This window comes from Zootoca vivipara, chromosome 2, assembly GCF_965207765.1.
Source record: "Zootoca vivipara chromosome 2, rZooViv2.hap1.1, whole genome shotgun sequence".
Classification (NCBI taxonomy): Eukaryota; Metazoa; Chordata; class Lepidosauria; order Squamata; family Lacertidae; genus Zootoca; species Zootoca vivipara.
In genome coordinates this window covers 105,709,924-105,728,498 of record NC_142584.1, presented here as the reverse complement: position 1 = coordinate 105,728,498, position 18,575 = coordinate 105,709,924, and the positions used below count along the sequence as shown (strand labels likewise).

At 45.0% G+C, this 18,575-nt stretch overlaps 2 protein-coding genes across 2 annotated transcripts; both read right to left on the bottom strand.

The window, feature by feature from the left end:
- Window positions 1-518: 518 nt before the first annotated feature.
- Window positions 519-5,316, bottom strand: LOC148687013 (lymphocyte antigen 6 complex locus protein G5b-like). The gene is made up of 3 exons (XM_088662701.1): window positions 3,889-5,316; window positions 3,692-3,808; window positions 519-1,239 (listed from the first exon to the last, which is right to left on the bottom strand). Exons 1-3 carry the CDS (start codon window positions 3,941-3,943, stop codon window positions 1,112-1,114), a joined length of 300 nt encoding a protein of 99 aa, XP_088518827.1. The 5' UTR covers window positions 3,944-5,316; the 3' UTR covers window positions 519-1,111.
- Window positions 5,317-8,004: 2,688 nt separating this feature from the next.
- LOC118080955 (uncharacterized) lies at window positions 8,005-17,264 on the bottom strand. Its single transcript, XM_060270844.2, has 2 exons — window positions 17,178-17,264; window positions 8,005-10,613 (listed from the first exon to the last, which is right to left on the bottom strand). Exon 2 carries the CDS (start codon window positions 10,528-10,530, stop codon window positions 8,347-8,349), a length of 2,184 nt encoding a protein of 727 aa, XP_060126827.1. The 5' UTR covers window positions 10,531-10,613; window positions 17,178-17,264; the 3' UTR covers window positions 8,005-8,346.
- Window positions 17,265-18,575: the final 1,311 nt, after the last annotated feature.

Here is an 18,575-nt window from a genome sequence, read left to right as displayed (position 1 = left end):
GAGGGATTTGTATATTAAACCACTACGAGAAACTAGCTTGGGGGGGAGGGCAAGGAAAAAGAGTTTCCCACCAACTCTGCAGAAAACCAAATACAGCATCTTGTGTCAGATTAACAGATTAATGCTGAACCCTACCTACTAGTACATGTTGGTTGCAACTGTACTGTATAGAATTATTATTATTTATTGTCTTGTGAATTTGATTTGAGATGCTTCATAAGAAGTGATTCGTACACGAAATAATAACCACAATGTCCTCTAATTTCTCAAAATTGCTGTCACTAGATTTAGCGATAACCATTAACTTTTGAACCATACACAAGCAATATGAGGCTTGACAAGGGGTCAACATAGATGGGCTCTTTGTGCCCTAACTTCTGCCAAAAGACTGCTACTGATTCATTGGAAGGATAATACTATGACCCCCTTTAATCAATGGGTAGGACAACTCTTGCAACATATGAATGGATTGCTTTTAGACGCAGATTGCATATGGATAAATAAATGTTTGGAACGCATTTATAAAAATCAACAACTTGTTAATTTTTTATGTGCTAGAATCATAATATTACCCATATGTCACATTGCATCACATTTTCAAATATCTTTGGTCTTTTTTCTTTCACTTTCCTCACTGAGCAATTCCAGTAAAATATGATGTTAAAAATCGCACACAATTAAATCACATAATTTTTCAACCACATGCATTTGAAATTATGCAGGGGGGGGGGAGCCCCAACTCCTGCTGTTTGCAGAATTCCCTTGTTTATTTCTGCCCTTTACGTTTCCTCAATACATCTCTTGCTCAACCCCACAAATATTCTGAAAGGCAAGAGGGGTGGAAAACGCCACCCAGAGGGCTGGAAGCGGGGGGGAGAGCTAAGCAATCGTGGGTTGTGGGTGGAGATGGGAAAGAGAAGCCATTCCTCTTCCGGAATATGAGGGAAATCTCAGAGAAGCCGAGGAGTTTTGCAAAGATCTGTACGTTTCCTTCCCCACTCTCTTCTCACACCATGGCTTGCCTCCCGAGGAGGGGAGAGAAAACGAAAGGCAGGTGCGGCAATAGAGAAGGAAGAATTGTGGAGACTGGCGCGAGATTCCCAGCTCCTTGCTAGATGTTGCAGTAGTCGGAAGAGCAGCATCGGATGGTGACCTTGTGGCCGTGCGACTTCTTGTTTACGCCGCAGCCTTTTTTCTTCTGTCTGCTGCAGCCCAGGATCCTGAATTTCTCCTTTCCGTCTGTGGGTGGGCGGGAGAAGAAGGGGAAGTCGGGAAAGTCATCTGCATAGCTGCCAAGTTTTCCCTTTTCTCGCGAGGAAGCCTATTCAGCATAAGGGAAAATCCCTTTAAAAAGGGATAACTTGGCAGCTATGGTCATCTGCGGAGCCTCCAGCCCAGGCACCCCCAAACTTCGGCCCTCCAGATGTTTTGGACTACAATTCCCATCTTCCCTGACCACTGGTCCTGTTAGCTAGGGATCATGGGAGCTGTAAGCCAAAACATCTGGAGGGCCGCAGTTTGGGGATGCCTGCCAGCCTCTCACTGCAGCGGCCAGAACCAGCTCTGGGCTTGTAAACTTCCTCCTGACTCACCCCAGCCTCTTAAGGTGCCCCCACCCCTCTGCTATCCCATGGCTGCATATTCATTCATTCATCTAATTTCTCCTCACATTACTGTCCCAGCTTTCCTGCAGGGAGCTTAAGGCTGCTCACATGGTTCTTCCTCTCCTCCTCCTTTGATCCCTACAACAACCCTGTGAGGTAGGAATATATATATATTGTCCAGTACCACCTTAGAGACCAACTACGGTAAGTTTGTTCTTGGTACATATAAGCTTTCGTGTGCATGCACACTTCTTCGGATACCTATGCACACAAAAGAACATACCAGGAACAAACTTAGTTGGTCTCTAAGGTACTACTATTTTTTTATATATTTTGATTGCGTCAGACCAACACGGCTACCTACCTGAATCTAGAACCTATGAGGTAGGCTAGGCTAAGAAGCAGTGGCAGGAATTCCAACTCTAATAAAATGGGGGGGGGGGCAGGACCGGATTTAGGTTTGATGAGGCCCTAAGCTACTGAAGGTGATGGGGCCCTTTATATGTCCAGCTGTCCTTTGTCAAGAACAAAATTTTGCTGTTTTTTGTGTTGAACATATGCCATATGGTAATTTATGGACCTAATAGGTATCTAAAGGCATTTGCCACTGTTGCTGTATGTAGGTTTTATTTTATTTGTTTTTTTATCTTATATTTTGGAAATGTACATCCAGGTTTTTTTCCCCTTTAATTCCCCCCCCCCAAGAAAGTGGGGGCCCTAAGCTGTAGCTTGTTTAGCTTATACATAAATCCGGCACGGGGGGGGGGCAGGTAAGCCCTGCCCCACATAATCGACCGTATGACATGCTGCACGTACACAATTTGAATGGCAATGCCCATCAAATCTGGGGGGCCCAGCCCCCCAAAAAATATTCCGGGGGGAGGGACCTTGCTTCCTAGGAGTTGGCTCCTATTCTCTGTGGGGATGTGAACCCTGCCCTCGCATGGCCTAGTCCGATGCTCTAACCACTGTGCTATGCTGTGTATACATTGCAGGCTTAAAATGCAGCTAGGGTGTACTTTTTATGCTCATTCGTTGTCTTGATTCAGATCGAAGCTGGGTTTTTTTTGGGGGGGGGCACACATCAAAATGTTTCCTAAGAAACAGCAGGATAGATAAAAGATAAAATGTGTTTTGTGGCTTTGTGTTCATCACTTTCTAAGCCAGCAGCAGTGGGATGCTGGATGCAGAGCAGACCACATTGGGCTAACTTAATGAAAAAATTATTCTGATTTTTATGTACCGTGTGTGTGTGTGTGTGTGTGTGTGTTGACAGGCAGGGATGCCTTTACCCTATGCAAAAGGTCTTTGCACCAGGTCTTTAGAGGAATTAGGAGCGCTGTAAGAATTCCAATCAGTTTGAGGCTGGTTTAAGAAACAGCCCGGCAGACAGCAGTATCTTTTACAGCAAAGCACAGGATACATATGCATATTGGATTGTGACATGTGAACATATTAAAAAAAGAAAGAAACTGCTTTGGAACGGCAGTAGATGGGAGTGTGGACACAGCCTCTGTCTCTTTTTGTGTGCATGGGTGACTTAAGAAACTACACACACACACACACACACACACACACACACACAGCATCACTGCTAAAACCAGTCCCATATTATGAAAATCAGGTGCCCTGGGCCAGGCTGCTGAGGAGGAGTAGAAAAGGTCTTAGGGGAAACTGGTAGATTGCACCAGTGACGTACAGAAAACATGGGCTTCAGACCTGTGTTAGTTAACCTGCTCAATATGATGTGCTGCCCTGGTTCATATGGCCACAATTTCCATCGTCTGGCAGCAGAGATATTCCTGACTGTTCCACGAGTCAAAGGTCTCCCTTTCTGCAGACACCTGAAAGGAGCTTGCGGGCCCCCGAGTGGGCCAAACATAGATCACAGTTTGAGATACTCTGAACCCGGGGCAGGGAATCTGGCCTTCCTGATGTCATTGGATTCCAACTCCCATCAGCCTCGGCCAATGGTCAGGGATGGTGGGAGTTGTAGTCTAGCAGCACCTGGGGGGGGGGGCTGCAGGTTCTCCTTGCTCAATTCAACCGGTCCTGAATGATGTGGCAACCAGACCAGGGCCCCTTACCTTGGCTGATGCGGATGGTCATGCATTTTTCTCCCACCTGAGACATGCAACCTTCGGCCCCAGTCATGCACTCGGCATCGGGACTCTTCATGAGACAAGTGTTGCATTTGACACTCTCTGGGAAAGAAAGCAGAGTAAGTCCTCCTTGCTTTTGCTGTAAGGCCTGCTGTCTTGTGTAACACACAGTTAGGACTTACCCCCGAATTCAAGCAGAGCAAGGGAACAAACAGCAAAGAACAGAGCCCTAATCATCTTGGGATCGAATGCTTCTCTCTCAGTCAAGATCTTCAGTCGAGAGGTAAAATAACCATCCTACACTGGCAGGGGACAGACCTTTGCAAAAGCACAATCTGTAGGCGGTGGGTGAAGTGGCTGGCTAATCATTCCCAAGACTGGGGGTGGTAGTCGGAGTAGACCCATTGAAATTAATGAACAGGACTAAGTTAGGTCCATTGATTTCAATAGATTTGTGCAGCATAACGCTTAGTTGAGTACCACCCTCGGAAACTAGATGTACAAGATTCTATGTGTGCTCCCATCTCATATTTTCGGTACTCTTTAACCTTACAGTTGAATATCTGTGAGTCAATGCCAGAGGCCAAGGCAAAGCATAGCTGGGCAGTAAAACATGGGATTTGCACCCCTTTGGCTCCAAGATCAAACACATGTATCTAGGAAGAGGGCAAGTTTCTATGTAAGATTAACAGACCAGTAGTGTTCAGGGACACAGGTGGCACTGTGGGTTAAACTACAGAGCCTAGGACTTGCCGATCAGAAGGTGAGCGGTTCGAATCCCCGCGACAGGGTGAGCTACCGTTGCTCGCTCCCAGCTCCTGCCAACCTAGCAGTTTGAAAGCACATCAAAGTGCAAGCAGATAAATAGGTACCGCTCCGGTGGGAAGGTAAACGGCGTTTCCGTGTGCTGCTCTGGTTTTGCCAGAAGCGGCTTAGTCATGCTGGCCACATGACCCGGAAGCTGTCTGCGGACAAACGCCAGCTAGAGGGTCTCCATCCTCATTTTCTGAACAGAAGAGAGGAGGAGTAAGAGGGGCCACTTAATTGGGAGGTTTGGGGAGGGAGAGAAGAGTGTGCTTCTCCTCCCCTTGCATCTACAATCAGAAGAGTGGGAGAAGGGCTGGTGGGGGTGGGCTGCTCCAAATGTTTGCAATGCAACATCCTTTTTGAAGCGCAGAAATGGAGCCAGCCTTTTGGGAGGGGGGAGCCGAAGACATTTGCTGCCTGAAAGGAAACAGAGAAGAGTGCTTCCCCCCTCCCCCAAAGCAACCCTACTGGGACACTGAGCAGTCACCTGGGGACAACTACCTTCTCCCCACCAAAAAAGAAAGGCATGGTCTTAGACCAGGCATCCCCAAACTTCGGCCCTCCAGATGTTTTGGACTACAATTCCCATCATCCCTGACCACTGGTCCTCTTAGCTAGGGATCATGGGAGTTGTAGGCCAAAACATCTGGAGGGCCGCAGTTTGGGGATGCCTGTCTTAGACGCAGCTTCTCCAACACTGTTTTATGGATTGGGGCACATCCAGCAGCAGGCTGGACTCTGTGACTTCTGTGTTATGGGGGGAAATGGGGTTTGGTTCTTACAGCTCCCCAATTCCACCCAGGTGAAAAGACCAATTCTTGGGGTACGCTACCTAAAGCGCTTTCCAACTTCGCTGGAGTCTAGCCCTGAGGATGCTGGATTGATCATAAAAAAAGGCCACATCCAAGCGATGAGGAAGTAAATCAACAGCTAGAAGCCCTGATCATTTATTTGTTGCAACAAACGTCTCAATCTCTACGGAGAGCAAAAAATAAAATGCCCAGGACAAAGATTTCATGAGTTTTTAAAAGTTCCCACAACACATTTCTCACAGTGTCATCAAAACATCACAGGTATGTCACAGAAGAGGAGTGGTGGGCAGAAATCTGTGATCCAGACATGCCCTTGTCAATCACACCTTGTTTCAACATCCATCTAAAACAAGGAAAAGAAAATATCCCATCATCATTTAGCCCGGACACTGAGGCCCACTTCCAAGGGTCTTCTGACAGTTCCCTCAGAGTTACAGGGAACCAGGCAGAAGGCCTTCTCAGTAGTGGCACCCTCCCTGTGGAACACCCCCCACCCCAGTCTGATGTCAAAAAGAGAGAGAATTATAGTGGTACCTCGGGTTAAGAACTTAATTCGTTCCGGAGGTCCATTCTTAACCTGAGGTGCCACTTTAGCTCATGGGGCCTTCTGCTGCCGCCGCCGCATGATTTCTGTTCTCATCCTGAGGTAAAGTTCTCAACCCGAGGTACGACTTCCAGATTAGCAGAGTTTGTAACCTGAAGGGTTTGTAACCCGAGGAGTTTATAACCAGAGGTACCACTGTACATAACTTTTGGAAGACTTCTGAAGGCAGCTCTGCTCAGGGAATTTTTTATTATGCTGGAAGTAATATATGGGTGTGGTGGTGGTAATAATAATAATAATAATAATAATAATAATAATAATAATAATTGCATGTCCCTTTGCCATTAAACCCAGGTTGGCACCATCCATTTGTTTTGCCAGGGTTCCAGTTCATTGTCAACAAGATTAAACAGATGCATGTTGGGCCAAAAAAATATTAATTTCACATAGAGGCTGATGGGGAGGAGGTGAGGGACCAGGAGCGAGACCTTGGGGTCATGTTAGCTACCTCAGGGAAGATGTTGACCCCGTTGTGCAGTAGCTCGGAAAAATGCAAATCCCACACTGGGGATATTTAGGGAAGGGATTGGAACACTGTATGGATTAATAGTGGAAGATTATTGTATTTCGAGGAGATCGTGATCTGATAGGGAGTTCTGGCTCTGGAAGCCTATGTTTTATTACTCTTTCTATTCCTTATAAACAGTCTTCAACATGTTATCTATTGACAAATGCACCGCTCAGTAAAAGCCTGATGTATGGCCCAGCTTTTACCCTTTGATGAAGAGTGGCACCTGTAGTGTTAAGAAACGAAAGCTCATACCAATGACAAACTTAGTTGGTCTCTAAGGTGCGACAGGAAGGAATGTTTTTATTTTGCTTCGACTAAGTCAGACCCCTACCTATACCTAGGGGTAGAGTCGAAGTGACCCCCAGGTAGCTTGAGATGGTAACATATATTTTTCTTGCTATTCAGAAAAAAATCTCTAAAACTTCTCATTCGCTCCTCTGCATCCAACCAGTCCATGACGGGAACAGCAACAATAAGATAATTACATCAATAATACACATTGTGCTCTGCTGCCAGGAGGACTCCCTCGGATCATGTCCAGCTTCAAAGGTGGAGGGAGGCTTTCCACCCTCTTGACCCAGAGGTGGCTCCTGCCTTGGGGCAGCTGGTGGATTTGGAGGAAGTTGACCCTTAGCACTCTCGGTTTGGGACCTGCCTGACCCTCCTTCCACCTTATACTCATCCATATTGTTTCTCCCCTGTGTCATTTTGGGGAGAGCATTCTACACACACTTGTGTCACCATGCCCCCACCAGCACATTTCTTTGAGATGCTCTGGTACGGCCCCTTCTTCCCTGTGCCCCCTTCCCTCCTCATGCAAGACGTACAGCTAGGAACAGAGCCTTTCCTCGTTATGCCACTAAACACCCCTTTTATTTCTCCTGCCACCAAATATATCTATGCACAACATATCTAAAAATCAAAAGAATAGATGAGGATTTCAAGATTACCGTTGGCATATAAGTAGGTGCTTACAGTCTTTCTGTGTCTTCCTGGTTCCGTTATTGCAATTATAACAGTGGGAGTTATGCTGCTGTTCCTATAATATTATTCTAACTCTGTTTCCAAAGCAACACCACCAATCTCAGCTCCACTTTGTGCAACTCTCCCTTCCCAGATACAAAATAAAAAAATCCTTCCAGCAGCACCTTAAAGACCAACGTAAGTTTTTATTTTGGTATGAGCTTTCGTGTGCATGCACACTTCTTCAGATACACTGAAATAGAAGTCCCCAGACGCTTATATGTAGAGAAAGGGTGCGGAGGGGTATCACTCAGAAGAGTGATCACCCTTCTGAGTGATACCCCTCCCCACCCTTTCTCTACATATAAGCATCCGGGGACTTCTATTTCAGTGTATCTGAAGAAGTGTGCATCTATAGAAGTGTGCAAAATAAAAACTTAGTTGGTCTTTAAGGTGCTGCTGCAAGGAATCCCCCCCCCGACTACGTCAGACCAACACGGCTACCTACCTGTTCCCAGATACAAACATTTCCAATTCCCTCCACCAAACACCAAAACCAGTTCACTCTCAGTCCATCCCCATTCAGAAGCCACACTACAGATTCACATTAAATATTATATTAGGCTTATGATTGTGAAATGTTACCTTCATTACTTTAAATACATGTATAGACAATGTTACATACAAACAACAAAAGCTCACATACACTGCATGCATTTAAGATTGATTTCCTGTTATTGATGTGAGAGAAACTGTGAACTGGGAGAGAAACAGGTTCTACACTCTAAAAAGCGTTCCATAATAACCAAAGCAGAATCCAAACTCCTATTTAAACCATTTCTCTTCTTTGAGTTAATTGATGGCATGTAGAGTTTCTACTCTTACAACTCTTACCCCTCAGAGTCTTTTGATGGTTTCTATGACTTCTACTTCAACTGAACCTCTATCCACTTCCCTGGCACTTATATGGTTTCTCCCCCGCGTGACTCTGTTGATGAATTCTAAGTTTTCCACTCTGCCTGAAGCACTTTCCACACTCCATGCATTTAAATGGTTTCTCCCCCGTGTGAGTCCGTTGATGGCTTCTAAATGTTCCACTGTGACTGAAGCTCTTCCCACACTCCATGCATTTAAATGGTTTCTCCCCCGTGTGACTCAGTCGATGAATTCTAAGGTGTCCACTCTGACTGAAGCTCTTTTCACACTCCATACATTCAAATGGTTTTTCCCCTGTGTGGGTCCGTTGATGAATTCTAAGGTCTCCACTGTGACTGAAGCTCTTTCCACACTCCATGCATTCAAATGGTTTCTCCCCCGTGTGACTCCGTTGATGTTTTCTAAGGTTTCCACTTTGACTGAAGCTCGTTCCACACTCCATGCATTTAAATGGTTTCTCCCCTGTGTGGGTCCGTTGATGAATTCTAAGGTTTCCACTGTGACTGAAGCTCTTTTCACACTCCATGCATTCAAATGGTTTCTCCCCTGTGTGGGTCCGTTGATGGTTTCTAAGGAGTCCACTCTGACTGAAGCTCTTTCCACACTCCATGCATTCAAATGGTTTCTCCCCTGTGTGAGTCCGTTGATGTTTTCTAAGGTGTTCACTCTGACTGAAGCTCTTTCCACACTCCATGCATTCAAATGGTTTCTCCCCTGTGTGAGTCCGTTGATGAATTCTAAGGTCTCCACTCTGACTGAAGCTCTTTCCACACTCCATGCATTTAAATGGTTTCTCCCCCATGTGACTCCGTTGATGAATTTTAAGGCTTCCTCTCTGACTGAAGCTGTTTCCACACTCCATGCATTTAAATGGTTTCTCCCCCGTGTGAGTCCGTTGATGAATTCTAAGGACTCCACTCTTACTGAAGCTGTTTCCACACTCCATACATTTAAATGGTTTCTCCCCCGTGTGAGTCAGTTGATGTTTTCTAAGGTTTCCACTGTGACTGAAGCTCTTTCCACACTCCATGCATTTAAATGGTTTCTCCCCCGTGTGACTCCGTTGATGTTTTCTAAGGTTTCCGCTGTGACTGAAGCTCTTTCCACATTCCATGCATTCAAATGGTTTCTCCCCTGTGTGGGTCCGTTGATGATTTCTAAGGAGTGCACTCTGACTGAAGCTCTTTCCACACTCCATACATTCAAATGGTTTCTCCCCTGTGTGGGTCCGTTGATGGTTTCTAAGGTGTCCACTCTGACTGAAGCTCTTTCCACACTCCATGCATTCAAATGGTTTCTCCCCTGTGTGAGTCCGTTGATGAATTCTAAGGACTCCACTGTGACTGAAGCTCTTTCCACACTCCATACATTTAAATGGTTTCTCCCCCATGTGACTCCGTTGATGGTTTCTAAGGTGTCCACTCTGACTGAAGCTGTTTCCACACTCCATGCATTTAAATGGTTTCTCCCCCGTGTGAGTCAGTTGATGTTTTCTAAGGTTTCCACTCTGACTGAAGCTCTTTCCACACTCCATGCATTCAAATGGTTTCTCCTCCGTGTGAGTCCGTTGATGGTTTCTAAGGGTTCCACTGTGACTGAAGCTCTTTTCACATTCCATGCATTCAAATGGTTTCTCCCCTGTGTGGGTCCGTTGATGGTTTCTAAGGGTTCCACTGTGACTGAAGCTCTTTCCACACTCCATGCATTCAAATGGTTTCTCCCCTGTGTGAGTCCGTTGATGTTTTCTAAGGTGTTCACTCTGACTGAAGCTCTTTCCACACTCCATGCATTCAAATGGTTTCTCCCCTGTGTGAGTCCGTTGATGTTTTCTAAGGTGTTCACTCTGACTGAAGCTCTTTCCACACTCCATGCATTTAAATGGTTTCTCCCCCATGTGACTTCGTTGATGAATTCTAAGGTTTCCACTCTCTGTGAACGTCTTTCCACATTCCATGCATTCAAATGATTTCTCTACCGTGTGACTCCGTTGATGAATTCTAAGCTTTCTACTCTGACGGAAGCTCTTTCCACACTCCATGCATTCAAATGATTTCTCCCCTGTGTGAGTCTGTTGATGTTTTCTTAGTGTTCCACTGTCATTGAAGCTCTTCCCACACTCCATACTTTCAAATTGTTTCTCCTTTCTTTTTCCACACTCCATGCATTTAAATGGCTTCTTCATTATTCGCATTGAACATGGCCCCACAGAATTCTGACCCTCTTCTGCATTGTGTGCTCTGGAGGGTGAAGTGGGGAGAAAATCCTATTTGTTTTCTACGAAGAGAAGAAAGGAATATTACAGACATCAATCAGAACCTGCTCTTATTTTAACACCTCATACATTTTCTCCTGTCTTGCATATGTTCCAAATTTTTGGAAAAGGCAAATGAAATAATGCCAAATAATGGTAATGCATCATCAACCTTTCATAGCCCTTAATCATCCTCAATGAAGCAGCATTATCTTAGAATATGGTTGAACTGTAGGATTTACTTTTTAAATAAAGAGGATTATCACAGGAAAGGGAGCTGCTCTATGTCCATGAACCTGCCCACTATTGATCAGGTTCCTAAGCTCACCATGAAGTTTTTCATCTTCTGAACAATAATCCTCTACCCCTTGGTGCATTTTGTTCCCTTTGACCTCCAAATGTTTATTAATCACCTGTACAGTCCTTTTGGCCTCAGGAGGTGCATATTGACTCCTTTGGGGGACCCATATATAAGTCTAGTGACAAGGCTTGGTGCTTGTGGTTGGCTGAAGGAGCTCTCAGGTAGGAGCATGTTCTTCGGGTTGGACCTCCCTCTGTCAGCCACATTGCATGGAGAGCGCTGGAGATGCAGAAGGAAAGCAGCTTACCGTAATTCGTTCCGGAGAACCATTCTTAACCTGAAACCGTTCTTAACCTGAGGTACTACTTTAGCTAATGGGGCCTCCTGCTAACGCCGCCACACAATTTCTGATCTCATCCTGAGGTAAAATTCTTAACCCAAAGTACTACTTCCGGGGTAGCCGAGTCTGTAACCCAAAGTGTTTGTAACCCGAGGTGCGTGTAACCCGAGGTAACACTGTATTGAAAATCGTAGGCCTACTGGCTCAAGTGAAGAGAATTTAGCCAAGATTAGAGCATGGAAGCTAAAGAATAGTAAAGCCAGAACCATCATTTTAGACGGGCTCCATGATGAGCAGTTATCATTTGAGAGCTAATGCGTCACAAATCTTACAGGATTTCGAGCACATGTATGGAGACACTAATTTCACTTCTAAACTGATTGCAAAGGGCAGAGACACACCCAGAAAAGTTGTGTGCTTTAATTGTAACAAGAAGGCCACACTGCAAGGAATTGTAAGGTTCCAAAGGCAAAGAAATCCCTTCCTTATAAGAAAGGCAAGGAAAAGAAGGGGAGATCTGAACGCACTTTGCTACGATACGAAAAGAATTTGACTGTTCAGAATCGTGAAAATAAATGTAATAAGTGGATTTTAAATTCAGAAGCTTCTAGCCATTTTTCGTATAAAAGGAAATATTTTAATGACATTAACGATATTGCAGAATCTCACATTGAAATGGCAGGTGGCAATGTTGTTGAAGCTAAAGATGCATGTTCTCTGAATTTAAAATTTAATGTGAACAATGAAGCTCTGGATACTACTGTGGAGAAAGTTTTGTATGTTCCACAACTCTGCTGTAACATGCTTAGTATGTCCAGTTTAAACAACGAAGGTTTCCAGGTAACATTTGGGAATGGAAAATGTAATCTGACTAAGAATGGTGAGGTTTATGAGGTTTATCTTTCAGAGAATCAGTCTGCTAAGGTGTCACGCTCAAACCAGAAAGATGTGGTGGACCTGGAGCTGTTGTATAGAAGGCTTGGACACAGGAACACCAATGCCAGTCAGAGCCTACAGAAAAGAGAACTTGCAAGGGGACTACAGGTAACAAAGAGCAACACAGCACCAACAAAGTGCATAAACTGTGTTACTCAGAAAGCTGCAAAACCTTCATTTCCTACTTGCACAGAGCAGAGAAGCACCAAAGTGTTTGGCATAGTCTGCAGTGACTTGACATAGTCTACAGTGGACCTATGATTGTTCCCTCACTAGGGAAGAACAGGTACATACTAATATTTCTTGATGATTTCTCAAAGTATTGTGTTGCATATTTCATCAAGGAAAAGAGTGAGAGAGTGGACATGTTCCAGAACTACCTTGCAATGGTGAAAAACAAGTTCCAGAGAGCTCCAGCTATGCTGATGACTGACAATAGGGGTGAGTACTGCTCACGTGAGATGCGAACTCTCCAGGCGAAGGAAGGAATTGAACATGTAACCACAATTCCCTACACCCCACAACAAAACTCCATAGCTGAGAGAATGTTTAGGTCTATCATGGAGATGACTAGATGCGTTTTTTAAAAAGTATCCCTACCCCAGAAGCTGTGGGAGGATGCAGCAAGTATTGCAGTATATTTCTAGAACAGATTGCCAACCAAGGGAGCTAAATGCACACCTTTTGAACTTTGGCATGGGAGAATTTCCAACCTGGCACACACACATGTATTTGGAAGTCTATGCTACTCCTACGTTCCCAAAGAACATAGACACATGTTTGACTCCAGAGCACAAGCACGAATCCTTGTGGAAAAAGCGCCTGGAGGAAAAGGATACAGAATAATGGACTTACAGACTGGTAAAGTGAATGCACATCAAGCAATTTACTTTGATGAGCACAAGAAGGCTGACACTAAAAATAGTGTTGTGGACTTATGTGAGGAGTCAGAAAAAGTTCCAGATCTTGTGTACTTTCTTCATTAACCTTACCACGTCCAGCGCTGTCTTCCAAGGTCATAGCCCCTCTACAGGCGATGCACAAGGAGAGGAGGCAGAGGACCACACTCCTAGCAGTACCAGAGATGAAGAGGATTATCCGTATGAAGACATGCCAGCATTGGAGGAGGATGTAGAAGCTGATGCGGTCGTGGAACCACAGGTTAGATGCTCATCCAGAATCAACAGAGGTGTCCCACCCATATGACTCTCCTACTTTGCAGGGTCGTTGTTACCTCAAAAAACTTCTACATGGGAGGAGATGCCAACTGCAGAAGCCTCTCTCTGGAGGAACACCGCACAGACGGAGATGGATGCACTGCATCAGAATAACACGTGGACCCTTACTGACCTACCTCCCGGTAAGGCCATACGAAGTAAGTGGGTGTTTAAGATTAAGAAAGGGGCAGAAGAGGAAGTGTAGCACAAGGCTTTTCTCAATGCTATGGCAAAGATTATGATGAAGTCTTTGCGCCAACCGTGAGGTACAGCAGCGTAAGAATGCTTTTGAGCATTGCAGCCACCAAGGAAATGAAAATTAGGCACATTGACATTGCAACTGCCTTTCGTCAGGGTCAAATTTCAGAGGCAACCTAAAGGTTTTATTAAACCACATGAGGAACATTTAGTTAGCAAACTGCAAAAAGGACTTTCAGGGTGGATTTGATTTAAATCAAACTGATTTAAATCACGATTTAAATCACTAGTCAGTAAGGCTTGATTTAAATCATAATTTTCTACATAAAGACTAATTCTTGCTGGTATAACTTTAATATGCAAGTAGATGAAGATTTTTAGAATAACAACTTTTCATATTAGTTTTTTATCCCCAGTTTAATAGGTTAATGATTCATATTTGGACAACTTTACTGTTATACTTAGGAAGGAGAAAAATAATCATTACCTTAATAATAATTTAAATAGATTTATTCAACTGAAACAATAACATTACAGCATATGTTATTTGCTTAAACAAACATCCATGTTTGTTAACTAATTTGGCTAAACAAAAACAATATATATATATTTTAAGAAACTTAGACTGTCAGCCCAGCCTACACATGAAAAACTTAAATACTGTCCACTCCAAACAATCAGAAAAATATTGTTTCTATTCTATTCACTGAACTTCTTGAAACTTAGCACTGAAGGGGTTGTTTCTGTATTCATAAGTTTGTAGAACAATTAGATTAAGGTCTTTTTCTCAACTCTGTTCATGTTATAACATTTTTGCTGTGAAGAAGAGGCATGTGATCTCTGTTGAGTCAAATTCAGTTTTGAGAACTGCAAAAGTAAACCAAGCATCTGTGATATTATCTTGTAGGCAGAGAAACTGCCCAATAATCTTACAAAAACCTCTGGAAGAGCATGACATTGTGAATGGATTAATGGAATTTATTTACCCCAAAAATTAAACATATACAACCTTATTCTACATAATTAAAAAACTAATCTTTATTTCATAAAGGAATAACCTTTGGATGGTAATATATTTTCCTCAAAAAGCATTTTATTTTTAAAAAAATCCGATTTAAATAAAAAAATAGATTTAAATCAAAAAAATTGTTTTAAATCAAAAAAATTGATTTAAATAAAAAAATCTGATTTTTTTTATTTTTTAAAAAAAATCATTGATTTTTATCCACCCTGGCTTTATGGACTTAAGCAGACTGCTAGGGCCTGGGATTAGAAACTGCACAAAATGCTGATGCAGCTTGGGTACAAGCAAGGGCATGCCAACAACTGCCTGTACAGCAAGTCAAGTAATGGACAATTTTTCATACGTTTTAGCTTTTGTTAATGACTTGATTACTGCCACAGCAAATGACAGAGACTATGCACCGGTTGTGAAACACCTAAGCAAAGAGGTTGAGGTCAAGGAACTGGGAAAGATCCAGTACTACCTTGGAATCCAAGTTGAAAGAGAATAAGATGGGTCATTTCTTCGAAATCAATGGCAAAAGATTCATGACCTTATCCAGAATTTGCAAATGCAAGATGCACACCCAATTGCAACGCCCATGCCTACTGACTTCTTAAAGAATCAGCAGGATTTGAAACCATTGCCTGACAACATAGAATACAGGTCAGCAATTGGTAGACTTTTGTATCTTGTTACCACTTGTAGACCTGATTTTGTGGGAGATTTGCTTCTGCATACGTGCAGCTACTCACACAGAGCAATTAGGAGTTGGCCGAAGGCCAAGGAGAGTGAGTCACCTATCTCTATAGGCTCAAGTCTGCCTAGTGATATGAGCCTAGTAACAGCCAGGCGATTGGTTTAGAAATCCATAAAGACTGAGGCCACCATGTGCTCAGTGTGATGTAGTCTGGCATAGTGTGGAGAGTTTATGGAGAGTTGGTGGTTGTATAGAGAGATAGAGAGAAAAGTGCTGGTTTATGTACTGTTTGTTATTTTTACAAAGATCCAAAGTCTGTATCTAGTCTGGAGACTGCTCTATGTAAATAAAGCTGTGTATATAGTTATTCAGTACTTGTGGCAGTGAGTTCCTGTGTCCATTCTACTTGCCCTTCGCCTTGCAACCAAGAAGTTTCCACTGTGCCTACGCACACTTTGCTGGGTCCAACTGGTGTTCGTTTGCATTTACATCAGGTTCAGCCTTGCTGGCCTCAACAGATTTAGCTAATGCTGTGGGAATTCTTAGTAGGAAGGTAAATGCCCCCACTGAACAGGACTGTGCAGGTGTGAAAATGGGGATATGGTATTAGAAGGGCACAATGAATTGTAAATTGAAGTTGTCAGCTCTTAATATTCCTGAAAAGTTTGGGTATACTGGTGCAGATTGGGCTGGACGTACCATTCACTACAAATCCACAGGTGGATACAGTATGTATTTATGTTTGGGGATGGATTCAATAAATAGAAAACAATAACAATTGTAATAATAATTACACAGGCTGTTGCGGGGGGGGGGGGGACACCCTACCCATTTCCATAGCAATCTTCCCAATCCCTTAAAATCCCACAGACATGAGAACTGATATAGTGTGAATAATGGAAAGCTGGTGGAATAGAGACGAGTGGGGTACAGTTATCTCTGGGTAGGAACCCTTTGGATGTTTCTCCACAGAAACACAGGCATGTGGGAGAGACTGTAGTTGGCAAGGGAGAAGCATCAAAGGGTGGAAATAATAAAGTGGGTTTCCTCCCTTTCCTCTTTCCCCCAGTGGTTGGACTCAGTATAACAGCCCCCAGCGCCCCATGCAGCTGCTGATCTGGGGCTTATGGCAGGGCAAGGACTGAGCTTTAAGGGAGGAGAGGGTGGGTGGATCAGGCCTCCTGTTCAGGGATCTCTCCCTGGTCGACTTGAAGTCATGGCAGATTCCAAGGCAGAAGGGAGAATTCAAGGCAGGCAGCACCCAAGTCTCTCTCTCTCTTTCTTTTCCCACCCCCTGCCAATGCTGGCTTGCATCGCTCCTCCAGGGATGCTTCCTTTCCTACCTAAGCCCCCCAACTTCTTCTGCCTTCCACCCTCGGGTCCCCCCTTCACCCAGAGGCCTCCCCCTGTCAGCTAACCCTTCGCCCTGCCTGCCAAATCTCTCCCAAGCGCGACCACCTCTCCATCCGGAGGAGCCTCGCAAGAAGAGCAGCGAGGGGGGAGAGGAGGAAGACCGTGGGCGGCGTCAATATCCAGGTCTCTCTCGCCTCCTTTAACCTTTCCATGGACTCCCCATCCCTAGACAAAAGGGACCCAACAAGCCGCGTCTCGGTACCCGGGCGGAGTCAAAAGCGCCCCAGGGATTTCTGCCAGGGGGAACCCGGAACTCGCAGAGGGGCGCGGAACTGGGGCCTCGGTTCAAGTCTCAGCCCTTCCAAATAAGGAAGGGGGAGGGGGTAGCACTCCCATACTTTCCTTATATCCCTCCCCCTCGCCCCAAATCCTGCTCATTCTTCCTAGCTGCCCTACAGAACTGGGGGAGGAATAGTGCATCCTTCTCCCGCTCCTCACAACCCCAAATCTCTCCCCACCCACAAAAAAATGCTTTGCACCTTTTTGTACTCCTCCTCCTCGGCAGAGCTGCTCCTCTTCCGGGAATGTGAATGGAGGCCCCTCCCATCCAACCTCCCCCCTCCTCCCTACAAACCTTCCTGCCTCTCTAGGAAGTGGAGCTCACTGACCCTGGGGGGGGGGTTGAGTGATTCCTCCCTCCCAGAACACATACTGGTAAATTCTCCTCCTTCCAAACAAGCTCTGAATATCCTGTTTCTTTCCTGATAGTGTCCCAGGTTCGATTCCCGGAGACGGCAGGGAAGAAGACCCCTCCCCCCTCCCAAAACGTCCTCCGGGGCATGAAGGTGGCACAGCTTACATTTCCCCCTTCCTCTCTTTTAATCCTTTGCCCGTGTTACAGGAAATTTTAGAATGATTGGGGAGGGGGGTTGCCCCTCCAGCACGCAGTGTGCTCCCCCCCTTCATTCACACACACAATGTCTCCCCAAAGCACCACATAACTTGTTCTGTTCAGGAAGGAATTGGCTACCAAGGGGGGAGCTTGGGACTTGAGTGAGGGCAGTCATGATCCCTAAAGCGTGAGCTCAGGTATTGAGCAGCCCCTCTGCCTGAGGGAGCATCTCTGGCATCCTGACACCTGAGTGCCAGACAGGTAGCAATAGCAAAACCAGATAATAATAATAATAATAATAATATATTAAAATTTAAAATGCAGCCTCATTTTAAGTAGTCCATAAATCTAAACCATGAGGGAGGACAACACAGGGGTCAGACTGAATCCAACCCAAAGGCCAGGCGGAACAGCTCTGTCTTGCAGGCCCTGCGGAAAGATGACAAATCCCGCAGGGCCCTGGTCTCCTGTGAAAGCATTCCACCAAGTTGGGGCCAATACTGAAAAGGCCCTAGTTCAGACCAGTCTAGCCACCTTATGGCTTGGGATCTCCAGAATATTGTTGTTTGTGGACCTTAAGGTCCTCTGCGGGGCATACCAGGAGAGGCGGTCCTGTAGGTATGAGGGTCCCAAGCTGCATAGGGCTTTAAAGGTCAAAACCAGCACCTTAAACCTGATCCTGTACTCCACCAGGAGCCAGTGCAGCTGGTAAAGCACTGGATGAATGTGATCCCGCGGCCGGGACCCCGTAAGGAGCCTCGCCGCGGCATTCTGCACCCCCTGGAGTTTCTGGGTCAGCTTTAAGGGCAGCCCTGTGTAGAGCGAGTTACAATAATCTAGCCTGGGGTTGACTATCGCATGGATCACTGTGGCCAGATCAGGGCGAGAAAGGTAAGGGACTAACTGCTTGATATGGCGGAGATGGAAAAATGCCACTTTAACTGTGGCTGCAACCTGCGCCTCCCTGGAAAGGGAGGCGTTGAAGGTTACACCCAAACTCTTGACAGAAGGTGCTGGCACTAATTGAGCCCCTGCAAGAGATGGG